Here is a 14,485-nt window from a genome sequence, read left to right on the forward strand (position 1 = left end):
TGAGCAAGGCCAGGGATTGAACCAGCAACCTCATGGTTCCTAGTTGGATTCGTTTCCACTGCACCACGATGGGAACTCCTAGATTACTTTTTACCTTTATTTCATCCTCCTTAGCAGAGCAATGTAAACTCACTGTAGATTCATCAAAAGGAAAAATTCCTTCTTTCTATAAATCCACCAATTTAGAGGTAATCAGTATGAATATTTTGACATATTTGCTTGCTCTCTTGTTTCTGTGCCTTATTTTCTTTATAATTCCATAGCCTTATGTTTTCTTGTGTCACTAAGAAGTCATCATCAACTTCATTCTTAGTTTACTTAACCATTCACCTACTATGAAAATTTAGGTCAATTTTTATTTTTTGCTATATTAAGTATGGGTGTAATAAACATTTTTTTAGACAAATATGTTAACATTTCTCTGATTTAATTATCTAGATCACTAATGGTGAAATTATTAGAGCAAGAGGAGTAAGCATTTTTTATGATAAAGAAAAATGGTAGTTAATATAACTTGCAGAATTGGAAGTGTAAATTTGAACTGTTGCCCATGATGACTAATGAGCAAAAAAGTCTTTATATTTTATAAATTAAAGCAGACATAGCAGAAATAAAATATCTGAAGTCTAGAAGGTGAAAAAGGGGGTTTCAAAGACAACTTAGTAAAGACAGTCACTTGATTACCAATTATAGGACAGGATATCATTTTACTGTTTTTGGCATCCTACCTTACATAAACATATTTTAGGTGGCTTTTTTTGTTTGGCTTTTGACTTATTCATCTGCACTGAACCTGGCCTTCTCTTATCTATAATTAGGAGGTCTATTATAGCAACTTCTGGGTAATAGGTAAGAATCCATTTGCTAGACCTGTATCAGAAAAGGCAGAGCCAAAGAAATATAAGCCTTCATTAAAAATATAGAAAATAATAGATTTTAAAGAAAAAGAATGTGAAGCCTACGACATATCATTTTGACAAGACTTTCCATCCCCTATGAATTCTTATAACCCACATGGCATTGGTAAGTACTAGTGGCCTCATTTTACAGATGAAGGTACTGAAATTCAAGGAGCTGGGTAACTTCCGCAAGATGCTATTTCTAATACGTACAGAACAGCTTATTAACTGCTTATTACTTGATGCCAGCCTGACTTAAATCTCTGAAATTTATCCAAGACATAATAGTACCTACAGACAAATGGAAAACATCTACCTTCATGCTGTGGTGGAAATTTGCACACCTCACTCATATTAAAAAAAAAAAAAATCATCATGTTTGGTATATTTACCCCTAAGTTGTGCTCTTTGAGGACAGAAATCATGTTTACTTAGCTTTATTCTGTTTCTAATGTGTGGCACTGTGCCTGGAACAGAGGTGCTGAATGAACTGAAAAAATTAGTAAGAGCATGAAGAAATAGGCAGTGGCCAAGTTTGCTTGCATAAGCACTTTTGAGATGATACAGAAAGGTTATAGCCATTCACAGTCAGTAGTATGTGATAGTACCATCCTTCTTGTATACTCTGAGCATTATTATCCCTACACCCTAACAAAACATAAATTGTTAGTTTGATAAATGAAAATATGTCATTGGTATTTGCACTGGCATTTGCTTAGTTCTTAGTGAAGATGAATATTTTGTTTTTTTAAAAATTACATTTTAAAATTTTTATTTTGAGTTAATGAAAGAGACAAAGGAAGTTAAAAAAAAGTATATAGGAGGTCCTGTGTGCCCTTCACTCAGTTTGCTCCAATGGTAGTGTCTTGCATAATACTAATATAATGTCAAAATCAGGGAATTGACATTGGTTTGATCCACAGAGCTCATTCAGACTAGTTTTATTTTTTTTCATTTTTTATAGCGATTTTTATTTTTTCTGTCAGACCTGGTTTACAGTGTCTGTCACTTTTCTGTACAGCAAGGTGACCCAGTCACACATACATATCCTTTTTCTTATAATGATTTTTATTTTTTCCATGAGACCTGGTTTACAGTGTTCTGTCACTTTTCTACTGTACAGCAAGGTGACCCAGTCACACATACATTCTTTTTCTTACATTATCCTCTATCATGCTCCATCATAAGTGACCAGGTATAGTTCCCAGTGCTATACAGCAGGATCTCATTGCTTGTCCATTCCAACGGCAATAGTTTGCATCTATTAACCTCTGCACTAGTTTTACATTCCACTCATCTATGTGTATATGTGTGTAGTTCTGTGCAATTTTATCGCACATGTTGATTCATGTAACAACTGCCATTATCAGATACAGAACTGTTCCATGACCACAAGGCTCCCTGGTGCTATCCCTCTGTAGCCACACACCTCTTCCTTTCTCCACCACCCCTAACCATGGCAACCACCAGCCTGTTCTTGTCTCAGATGATTTTGTTATTTGAAGGATGTCATAAAAAAGGAATCACACAGTAGCATTTTGGGATCGGCACTTTCACTTAGCATTATTCCCTGCAGATTCATCCAAGTTTTTGTGTGTATCAGTAGTTGTTTCCTTTTATTGCTGAGTAGTATTCATGGTATATGTGTACCACAGTTTGTTTAACCCACAGAAGAAATTCACCCACAGAAGGACATTTTTTTCCCCCAGTTTTTGACTGTTAGGAATAAAGCTGGTATGACGATTCATGCACTATTTTTTTGGTGTGTAAACATAGTTTTTCATTTCTCTGGGATAAATACCCAGGTGTGCAATTACTAGATTATATGGTAAATGTATGTTTAATTTTGTAAGAACTGCCAAACTATTTTCCAGAGTGGTTGTACCATTTTATAGTCCCAATATCAGTATATGAGTGATCCAGTTTCTCTGCATTCTGCCAGCATTTGGTGTTACCATTATTTTTCACTTTAGCCATTCTGATAGGTATGTGGTGATATCTCACTGTGGTTTTAATTTTCATTCCCATGATGGCAAATAATATTGAACATATTTTCGTGTGCTTACTTATCATCTGTATATCCTTTTTGAGGGAAATATTTTTATATCTTTTGCTCATTTTCTAATTGGATTATTTGTTTACTGTTTAATCTGATAAATGAAAATATCACATTGGTGTTTGAATTGGTGTCTTTTTTTTTTTTGGTCTTTTTAGGGCCGCACTAGCGGAATATGGAGGTTCCCAGGCTACGGGTCTAATTGGAGCTACAGCTGCTGGCCTATGCCAGAGCCACAGCAATGCCAGATCTGAGCCGCATCTGAGACCTACAGCACAGCTCATGGCAATGCCGGATCCTTACCCACTGAGCAAGGCCAGGGATTGAACCCACAACCTCATGGTTCCTAGTCAGATTCGTTTCTACTGTGCCATGACAGGGAACTCCTGAATTGGTGTTTCTTCACTGTCCACTGAAAGTGAACATTTTTTGTTATTCATATTTTTTAAATCAATTAACTGCATTGGATTTCTTTTGTCAGTCATTAATTGTTGGTTTCTATTCCCAGTTAGATTATAATAGTGTTGGCTTTTACTTCCATATTCTCCACACTGCTTCAGATTTATTGTTTAGTTGGTTGAAAATAGTTATAAGATGGAGGTGATGGTCTAGGTTTATCTTTTGGGTGTGTATTTCAGGTTTTACCCCATGTTTATTTCCTGGCTGATATTGACTAATTTGTTTACTTCACTAAATATTTCTTTTTAGGATTTTTATTAGATATTCTGATAGAGTCAAACTTACTATTTGAATCCCAATAATACAGAACTGTGACATTTGGATTGTTTGGCCAGTAATATGCTGAGGCTACAGAAAGAAAAATTTAGGCTCATTTTGACTTAAAAGCTTACTAAGAAATACTTCCCTATTCCAATTCGACTACGTTTTTCCTACTTATTGACATAAGTGAGTGATCCCTCAAATTCTAGTCAGGCTTGTTTTTTTTTTTTTCTTTTACATCATCAGATTTGCCACAGGCTTCACCTCTGAGAAGCCTTGAATAACACATTTCTTATGGCTTAATAAGGAAGAATGGAATCTGTGTCGGTACCAAACAGCCAACATGTGAAAGGACAGCTGCCAAAAGCAGAGGAGACTCCAGGTCTGGCTGACTGATGCTGGGCTGTCTCCATGTGGCCTTTTATGGGCACCATAGGTGAGTGTGGTCCAGTGAATTGGTCCCCTTTCATCCCTAAGTGTTTCGCAGGAGTGGTCTATTTGCTGTTTCTGTGCTCTGCTCCCTAAACCTACCCCCTCGACTCAGCTGGGAGTGCTCTGCCGAGGTCACCAAAGACCTCTGGACTGACATTTTCAGTCATTTGCCTACTTCACCTTTCTGCAGAACTTGACACCGTGACTACCCTCGGCTTTGTGAAATATTTTTCTCCTCTTAGCTTAGGTGACCTAATCCTTTTTTGGTTTCTCCCCACCTCTCTGGGACACTTATTCACAGTCTCTTTCCCTGGCTATATACACTCTCACCAGAGGCTTCTGTACACCCACCAAATAAATGTATTCGTTTGTCAGGGCTGTGGTAACACAGTACCACAAACTGAGAAGTTAAAACAACAGAAGTTTATTGTCTCACAGTTCTGGAAGGCAGAAATCTGAAATGAAGGTGTCAGCAGTGCTGGCTCCTTCTGAGGGTTGTGAAGGGAGGGTCCATTCCAGGCCCCTCTTCTTGGCTTGTAGTTGGCCATCAACTTCTCCATGTCACATCACAGTGTCTTCACTCCATGCATGTTTCTTTTGGGGGGGGCAGGGGGGCTTTTGTCTTTTTAGGGCCGCACCCACAGCATATGGGGGTTTCCCAGGCTAGGGGTCTAATTGGAGCTACAGCCACCAGCCTACACCACAGCCACAGCAACGTGGGATCCAAGCCACATCTTCGACCTATACCACAGCTCACAGCAACTCCAGATCCTTAACCCACTGAGCAAGGCCAGGGATCAAACCCTCAACCTCCTGGTTACTAGTCGGGTTCGTTAACCACTGAACCATGTCGGGAACTCTGCTCCATGGATGTTTCTGAGTCCAAATGTCCTCTTATTTTTAAGTGTATCAGACACCTTGAATTAGGGCCCACCTTAATGACTTCATTTTAACTTGATTATCTCTGTAAAGACCTTATCTCCAAATATGGTCATATCCCAAGGTACTGGAGGTTAAGACTTCAAATGGGAATTTTGAGAGGACTCAGTTCAACCCCTAACAGTCCTTAGAGTCACTTTTTCTCTATTTCATGTGCTCAATATGGAAGTCTGGTAAATGTGCTTTGTCTTTGCATCATCACCTCTTCCTCTTCCTTGCAGCTCTCTACTCCCTTTGTTTCTATGGCATCCCTTTTTCCTGCTTCACTCCAATCTTTCTAGTCCCTCCTCCATGTCTATTGTGGCCTCTTTATCCTCATCTACCTCCTGAAATGTCAACATTTTCCAGGTTCCACCCTTGGCTTCTTCTCATTCCACCATCCTCCCTCTCCCTAGTGATCTTACCCACAATGAGAATTTCAGCTTTCACCTGTACTTAATTTTTCTTTTTCTTTCTTTTTTAAAATTTGAAGTATAGTCGATTTACAAGGTTATGTTAGTTTCAGGTGTACAGCCAAGTGATTCAGTTATCAGGTTCTTTTTCCTTATAGGTTATACAAAATATTCAGTATACTTCCCTGTGCTATGCAGTAGGTCCTTGTTGGTATCACCTGCACATATGCTGAAGACTCTTAATATTTACTCCAGCCTATACCTCTTTCTTGAGCTTTACACATATATATCCACTTGTCTACTTGAACATCATCATCTAGTTTTTCCAAAGGAGCAGAAATTCAGCATATTAAAAAATTTAACTTTTTCTAAAAAGACAATTCCCCAAAGAAGATATACAGATGGCCAAAAAACACATAAAAAGATGTTCAACATCACTAATTATTAGATAAATGCAAATCAAAACAACTGTGAAGTACCACCTTATACCAGCTAGAATGAACATCATCAAAAATTATACAAACAATAAATGCTGGAGAGGGTGTGGAGAAAAGGGAACCCTATTACACTGTTGGGGGGAATGTAAATTGGTGCAACCACTGTGGAAAACAATATGGAGATTCCTCAGAAAACTAAAAACAGAATTACCATTTGATCCATCAATCTCACTCCTGGGCATCTATCCAGAGAAAACCCGCAATCGAAAAGATACATGTACTCCAATGTTTATTGCAACACTTTATACAATAGCCAAGACATGGAAACCACCTAAATGCCCATCAACAGAGGAGCGGATAAAGGAGATATGGTACATATACACAATGGAATATCACTCAGCCATTAAAAAGAAAGAAATAATGGCATTTGCAGCAACATGGATGGACCTAGAAATTATCATGCTAGGTGAAGTTAATCAGACAGTGAGACACCAACATCATATGCTATTACTTACATGTGGAATCTTAAAAAAGGACACAATTAACTTCTTTGAAGAGCAGATACTGACTCACAGACTTTGAAAACTTAACAGTTTCCAAAGGAGACAGGTTGGGGGGTAGGGGGATGGGCTGGGGATTGGGATGGAAATTCTCTAAAATTGGGTTGTGATGATCATTGTACAACTATAAATGTAATAAAATTCGAGTTAAAAAATTAACTCAACTTTTGTCTTCTTTTTCTCCTTGGCCCAACCCCTTCCACTTATTATATCCCCTATTTTGTGAAGATGCCACTGTGTACTTAGGTCTCTGTTTCTGAGTCCATATCTGTCAGAAACCAAATCTTCTCAATTCTAGTGCTTAAACTTCTCCCAAATGCATCCTCTCCTCTCTTATGGCACCATAGCTGCCCTAGTTTCATGCCCTCAATACCTCTCCTTGGGTTAGTTTCCTATAGTCCTATAAGTCCAATAGTTTCTCAAATGATTCTTTTTTTGTTACCTCAGATCAGTTCTGTACTGTGCTGCCAGAGGAATTTTTAAAAATTTTTTATTAAAGTGTGGTAGATTTATAATATTGTGCCAATTTCTACACATTCTTTTTTAAAGTATTATTTTCCATCATGGTCTGTCCCAGGAGATTGGATATAGTTTCCTGTGCTATTCAATAGGATCTTATTGTTTAAAGGAATTTTTAAAACATATTTTATTGCATTTTGGCTTGTTTATGATTCTTCAAAATTAGGCTGTAATTTTAGGATAATCACAATGGATCCTGGGCTTGGGGAGCTCCTTATTCTTGTCCCTCCCAGATTCTAGCTTAATCCCCTATAAGTGCTACCTCTCAAGCATCATCTCACAGCTATAATTGCAATTCCCACCTCCCCAACACCTCATTTGTCTATTCAATCACCTAGACCTTGGGTGTTGACCCATTACCCTCACAGCTGGTGGTCCATAAAAGCCTCAGGAGGGTTGCTGAGCCATCACTTCTCTCTAGGGCTAGCTCTTTGCTGCCGGTTTCAGCCCTGCATCTAACTTGGCTCTTGGCTTCCTTAGCCTCATTCTCTTTTCCAACATTTGGCTTCCCATTGTGATCAGAGTCATTCCCAGGAAGTGGCTTGTCTTGTCCTTGGGCTCCACCTTTCATGTCAGCTCCCCTGAGGGCCCAGCCTAGGGTTGTCTTGACAGGCTCAGAGGGGATTGAACACTTCATCTGGAAAAAACCTTTACTGAATTCCATCCTAGCATTGCCTTCGAGTAGCTGTATCATTTTGGACAAAGGACCTCCCTTCTATTTCTTAATCCTAACAGTAATAGTAATAAAAACAACTCATATAATCACTGAGTACTTAGCAGTAAGGTTCTAGTCACTTTTACATGGATTATCTCATTAAACTCTCACAACCACCTTACAAGGTATCACAGTCATCCCCATATTTATATAATAAGAAACTAAAGATTTCAGTTTTTGAGAAACTTGTCCAAAGTCACATAGCTAGAAAGTAGGAGAAGCTGGACACAAATTCCAGCACTCTAGTTCCTAAATGTGGCTACTTAACCACTGCACTGTTCTGCCACTCATTGTTCAGTTCACTCTAGAGCCGTATTATCTGTTTGTAAAATAAGGAAATGGGCACTCTGGTCTCTTCCACATAGAGTATTCTATGAAAACAGGCCTGTCAGGATCTCATGATTTATAGGTAGTGTCAGTATATTTTGAGGAGGGGTCAAGAGACTAAAAAGTTAAACACAAAGGGCCAACCTCCTAAACAATGGAACTTCACAAATCATGCACCACCAGACAGCTGTCTGCTTTTCTGAGAGAAGCCAGCTATTGGTTTCTTTTTCTTAAATATCTAATTTTATTTTTCTTCCTGAAGATGTGACCCAAGTTCAAAAGCACAAAGTTGAAAATAAAAATCTTCTGTATTTCTGATTAACATTAACATTGTGTGCATTATGTATGAAAGTAGTAGCACTGTACATTCTATTTTTTTTCTTAAGCTAGACACATTAATAACTGGTCTACCATAGAATTTTTAATGATCGCATGTTATTCCATTATGGACCTTCCATAATTCATCAACTACTTATGTTTAGACATTTAAGTTGTTTCTAAGATTTTCCCTATGAGAAATAATGGCAAGAAAAATACCCATGTCACTAAAACTTTACAAATGTATATATATGATAGTGCCCTTACAATAAATTCCTAAAAGTTAAACTACCCGGTTAAAGGGCATATACATATTAAGGGTGTTTGATATGTACCACCAGATTATTGTCTGGAAGATTATATCATTCACAGATAACAAGGGTTGCTCCCTCCTTAGAAACACATAGTTCTTACTTGCATGCTTGCTTTTAAAACAAAATGTTTGCCACTTCAATAAAAGAAAAATCTTGTTCCAATGTTGAAATGTGCATTTTATTTCAGATAAGACTAAATATTATTGGATGTTTGTATTTTAAAATTTCCTATTCATGATCAATTTTAAGGCACTGTGAGACAAAAAAAAAAATCTTAATAAGAACAACGTAGACAATGGCCTGTAGTTCTATTGATATCTGCACGTAGTGTTAGTACAATGAAGGGGTACCACTTCTATGGTTCCACAAAAATTACAAATTCTGATATTGCTTACTTCATACATGGGTAACATTTTAAATTTTCACTGGAGGGAAAATAATCTTTATTGGGAAATTAAATTATTTGTTGTTGTTGTTGTTGTTGCTTTTTTTAGGGCCACACCCACAGCATATGGAAGTTCCCAGACTAGGGGTTGTATCAGAGCTACCTACAGCTGCTGGCCTAAACCACAGCCACAGCAACGCGGGATCTGAGCCACATCTGTGACCTATACCACAGCTCACAGCAACGCTGGATCCTTAACCCACTGAGCGAGGCCAGGGATCAAACTTGCATCCTCATGAATCCTAGTCAGGTTCATTAACCACTGAGCCACAAAGGGAACTCCCAGAAATTAAATTCTAATCTTCTGAAATACAGGCAGCAAAACTGTCTCTCAAACCTTAAGCACTGGGTAGAGGAGGATTATATAGATTTTCAAAGAACAATAGGAAATAATGAAAGACTCCAGTTGCCACCATACAAGAAAGGAGTGGGTGTGACTTCTAGTAAGTCACTGCCATGGGGGCTGACAGAGCACAGAGAAAACTTGTGGTGCAGGGTGAAGTGGAAAGAAAGATTTTAGCTTTACTCCTCATGACCAGTTTGACCTTTAGCTAATTATTTGGCCTCTTTAAACCACAGTTGTCTCATCCATAACATACAATGATGATATTATCTGCCCGAGAGTCATTTGCAAAATTAAAATTCGGTGGAATACTACTAATAAAGTACACAACACAGCATGCATGTTCAATACCAAGTAGCTAGTTGAAATACCCCACCTCTTTCTGCTACCTCACCCTACTCAGAATCTCCCATGGCCTGTTAGTGACTCAATATCTAGGGTCTGCATTTTCTTCTTATACCTCTTAGACCTCTTATTCTTCTTCCTTTTCCTTGTCCTCTCTCCTTCTACCTTCTCTATCTTATTCCCGACACCCAAACAAAACTGGCCTTCATGTACATTGAATTTACTTCGTCATTTGTTATTCTTGTACAGGCTTTTAAAAAGTTCCTTATTCTTGCAGTCAACAACTGCATCATTTAAATATTTGAAAAACAAATTCTAAAAAATCAAAATTAATCACTTAAAAAACCCCAATGGCTGATAAACTTTTTTTGGCAACTCAGATAATTCTCATCTTGAATTAGTAGTCAAATGTCTTTGGTTGGAATTTTTTAAAAGCTTCCCTGCTGTGGAGGTATAGGATCAACCTAGAGTGATGGAGCAAGAAGGGAGAATGGCTTTAAGACTTTAAGTAACCTTTTGCAGCAGGTCCCTGTGTTCCTGCTTTTGGCTCCCGCATAAATGTGCCCTTAATACATCATTAGAATTCTTGGGACGGAAAGACAGAAAACATAGCACCATCCTCAACCTCAGCCTGATGCTGAGGTCACATAACTCATAACTGCATTTCAAAGAAGAAGAAAAATGATCACTCACCAGCCGAGACCCATCTTCACTGTTTCTGCCATTGGGGTAATGTCTGGGAATGACCCTGCTTGTCAGTCTGTCTGTCTGTGCTAGTCTGTGCTGCAGTAGGAGGAGAAACCCCTCCCACGCCTGTGAAAGCCTTCCTCCTCAATGACTGTGTGCTCTGCAACTTTCTTTATTAAATGCGGTTCCTCTTTTTTTTTCTACAGATTTTGCCAACACTTGTGCAAGAAATTTAACTCTTTTCTTACATTTTAATTTGTTGACCTGAGTCTAAATATATTTTTTGAGTAATAGTTCAGTGGCTTGAGTTCCAGACCTGGCAATAAGATAAGGATGAGTAACCCTATCTCCTCTTGAAACTCCCTCAAAAAACCTAGGAAGTAAGATAATTAAAAGAGAAAAAAACTCTGCATCTATAAAATGGAACAAAAGAACATTGTACCAGATTTTGGTAAGACAATAAAAAGTGTGATTTATTATAGATGTGGATTGGAAGTAAGTAACCTCCCCCCTGTGATTTCAACCACAAGATGATGGAAAATTTCACTGAACTTCAGAGGCAAGGAGATGTCTTCCTATGAGAGCTGCAGAACCTAGGAGGGTAAACAAAAACTACTGCTCCTATTATGTCATTCCTACTATAGCCAAAGATTAAATAGGTCAAAAAGAGCACTCCTGAAATAGGGACCTGAAAAAAAAGCAGTATCCTAAAATTAAAAGATGTATTTCAGAAAAAGCATAAACTTCATCAAGTAGAGCCTATTACCAGAAGAAAGGAAATTCCTGCATATGAACTAAAAAGGTCAGTTAAGGAATGCAAAGTGTTCAGATTATCAAGAAATTTTTAAGAAAATGGATTTTTATCCAGATAAATCATTGTGAGCATTTTAAATTCCAAAGAAAAAGAAAACTTAAAAAAATTTAAAGTAGGATGACTGCAGAGAACATTAAACCAGCTAGGCCTCTTAACCCGCAAGGTCAGCAACCACAGAACATTATCCATAGAGTTTTGTGGTAGCATTCTCTATTCAGATTAGATGACAGTTAAGTGTGAAGTCAATAGGAATATATTACTAAGCAGACAGAAAAACAATAACAAAAATACTACCATAAGAAAATCTTTTTTTTTTTTTTCCTTTTTGTCCTTCTTTTTAGGGCCACACCCACAGCATATGGAGGTTCCCAGGCTGGGGTCTAATCGGAGCTATAGCCACCGGCCTATGCCACAGCCACAGCAACTCCAGGTCCAAGCCGCATCTGCAACCTACACCACAGCTCATGGCAACGCCGGATCCTGAACCCATTAAGCAAGGCCAGGGATGAACCCATAAGCTCTTGGTTCCTAGTTGGATTCGTTTCTGCTGTGCCACAATGGGAACTCCCAGAAAACCTTCTTAAATTAATTAAAGATATGTTTCAGGACAGTTAGAAATGAATTAAAATTGAAAGCCTAAAAATGAAAATGCTTTGATTGAAAAATAAATAAAACAGTAGTAAGGCTGAAAGCCAATTAAACATATAGAGCTAAGACTAAAACATTATTTTAAGTAGTTTAGAAGATCAGAATGTTAAGAAAAAAATTAGGTAGGATTCTGGGAAGATGGCAGAGAAGAAAGCACCAGGAATCTGTCTCACCACCTAGACAACAATTTTACATTGGCAGAATGTGTCTGCTGTAACAGTTTTGGAATTCTGTAGTCTGTTGAAGGCTTTCCATTTCTGGGATAATGTTTGGACTGCAAGTTGTGGTTAATTTCTGTCAATTTCAGGTTTTGGCACAAGAGCAACTCCCCATCTCCCACTCTCAGCTCCAAACACAGGCAGTTGTATACAAGTTCCTGAAGCATCTTGCACACAGCTTGCATGAATCAGGGTGGACAAAACAAGACCCTATACTTCAAATATCTGAGATCTATGTTCTGATCTTTAATTGCTGCTTCTTATAGAGAAGTGCAAAGAGATGAGGAATCATTGTTATTGACCTGTCCTCATTGTTGCAAGCCCCTCCCCCTCAAGCTGATTATAGGGGTTTAAAAGACTGGTGCCATTATTTCCCCTGAATTTTTCTCTTTCCCCCCTTTTTGGAGCCAGATATTAAAGACTAGGAAATTCAAAAGAAACTGTATATGTGGGGAAAATTGGAAAGTGACCAGGCATGCCCAGGGAGACACAAATCACAAAAGACCTGAGAAGATCTCAGATTTATACCTCAGGATGATCCTTGGCACAGAGACAGCCTACAACAACAACAACAACAAAAAGAATAAAAAAGGAAACTACTAAGAAAAGTGGATTTTGAGAGTTGCCACATTATTAGATTCAAATGTCCAGTTTTTAGCAACAACAAAAAAATCAAAATGTATATAAAGAAACAGAAAATGCAGCCCCTTCAAAGGAAAAAAAATCAACAGAAACTGTTCTTGATAAGGACTTGATGGCAGATCTATTAAAATGAAAACTTACCTAAAGTCAATAAAATGATGTATGAATAAAATGGAAGTATCAATAGAGAGATTAGAAACCTAAAAAGAAACCAAAAGTTATAGAGCTAAAAATTACAGGAGTTGCCATTGTGGCTCAGTGGGTTAAGGATCCAAAGTGGTCTCTGTGAGTATGTGGGTTTGATCCCTGGCATCGCTCGGTGGGTTAAGGATCTGGCATTGCCACAAATTATAGAATAAGTCACAGATGTGGCTTGGATCTGATATTCCTGTGGCTGTGGTGTAGGCCTCAGCTGCAGCTCCAATTCAACCCCTAGCCTTGGAACTTCCTTATGTTGTGGGTGCATCCATAAAAATGAAATGAAATGAAATAAAATAAAGTAAAATAAAATATAATAAAATATAAAATAAAAAGTACAATAACTATAATGAAACATTCACTAGAAGGATTCAAAGGAAAATTTGAGCAGAAGAAAGAATCAGTGAACTTGAAGATAAGTCAAAAGAAATGATCAAGATTGAGGAACAGAAAGAGAAAACATGAATAAAAATAATCAGAGCCTAAGGTACCCATGGGACACTATCAGATCAACCAACATACTCATTGTAAGAGTCCTAGGAGGAAATGAGAGGAAAATGGGGGGGCAGAGACATCACAAATTTGATGAAAGACATGAATATATATATACAAGCAGCTCAACAAACTCTAAGTAAGAGAACCTCAAAGAGACCTATACTGAAACATATTATGATGAAACTTCTGAAAGCTAAATACAAAGAGAGAATCTTCAAAGCACCAGATGAAAAGGACTTGTCAAATACAAAGTGTTTTCAATAAGATTATCACCATATTTCTCATTAGAAACTTTGGAGATCAGAATGCCATGGGCCAATACATTCAAAGTGCTAAAATTTTTAAAAAAAGAAAGAAAAAAGCTGTCAGCCAACAACCTTATACATGGAAAAGCTGTCCTTTAAAAATTAGGGGAAAATTAAATCATTCTTAGGTAAACAAAAACTTAGAGAGTTGGTTACTACTAGATTTTCTCTGCAAGATATGATCAAGGGAATCCTGCAGGGTGAAATGAAAGCAAACCACATAGTAACTCAAAGCCATATAAAGAAATAAAGATCTTGGGAGTTCCTGTTGTGGTGCAGTGGAAATAAATCTGACTAGGAACCATGAGGATCCAGGTTCAATCCCTAACCAGGCTTAGTGGGTTAGGGATCCAGCATTGCCATGAGCTGTGGTATACGTCACAGACACAGCTTGGATCTCACCTCACTGTGGCTGTGGCATAGGCTGGCAGCTATAGCTCCAATTTGACCCTGGGAACTTCCATATGCCATGGTTATGACCCTAAAAAGAATAAAGAAACCTCTCAATTCAGGTAAATACTTGGGCAATTCTAAAAGCTTGTGTTATTGTAACTTAGATTTGTAACTCTATGCTTTGTTTTCTACATAATTTAAGAGATTAATGCATTTTTATACTTATTAGTATATGTTTGGAAGCATACAATGAATAAAGATATAATTTTATCACAACACTATACATAAAATATACTTGAATAAAATATTTTTAAATATAATTTT

General features: G+C 37.7%; 1 protein-coding gene across 4 annotated transcripts in view; it reads right to left on the bottom strand.

The window, feature by feature from the left end:
* The window catches only part of CD86 (CD86 molecule), a 76,716-nt gene extending 66,211 nt beyond the window's left edge, over positions 1-10,505 (bottom strand). For all 4 annotated transcript variants that reach the window (XM_084987073.1, XM_005654045.4, XM_005654043.4 and 1 more), the window contains exon 1: positions 10,455-10,505. In XM_084987073.1, the coding sequence (XP_084843199.1) occupies positions 10,455-10,486 (32 nt within the window). In that variant the 5' untranslated portion in view covers positions 10,487-10,505. The remainder of the gene's footprint in view (positions 1-10,454) is intronic.
* Between the last annotated feature and the right edge of the window lie 3,980 nt (positions 10,506-14,485).

The sequence above is a fragment of the Sus scrofa genome, chromosome 13 (genome assembly GCF_054392235.1).
Source record: "Sus scrofa isolate SSC_HxYL_T2T_F1_AM1 chromosome 13, Sscrofa_HxYL_maternal_Yorkshire_Landrace_v2.0, whole genome shotgun sequence".
Lineage (NCBI taxonomy): Eukaryota > Metazoa > Chordata > Mammalia > Artiodactyla > Suidae > Sus > Sus scrofa.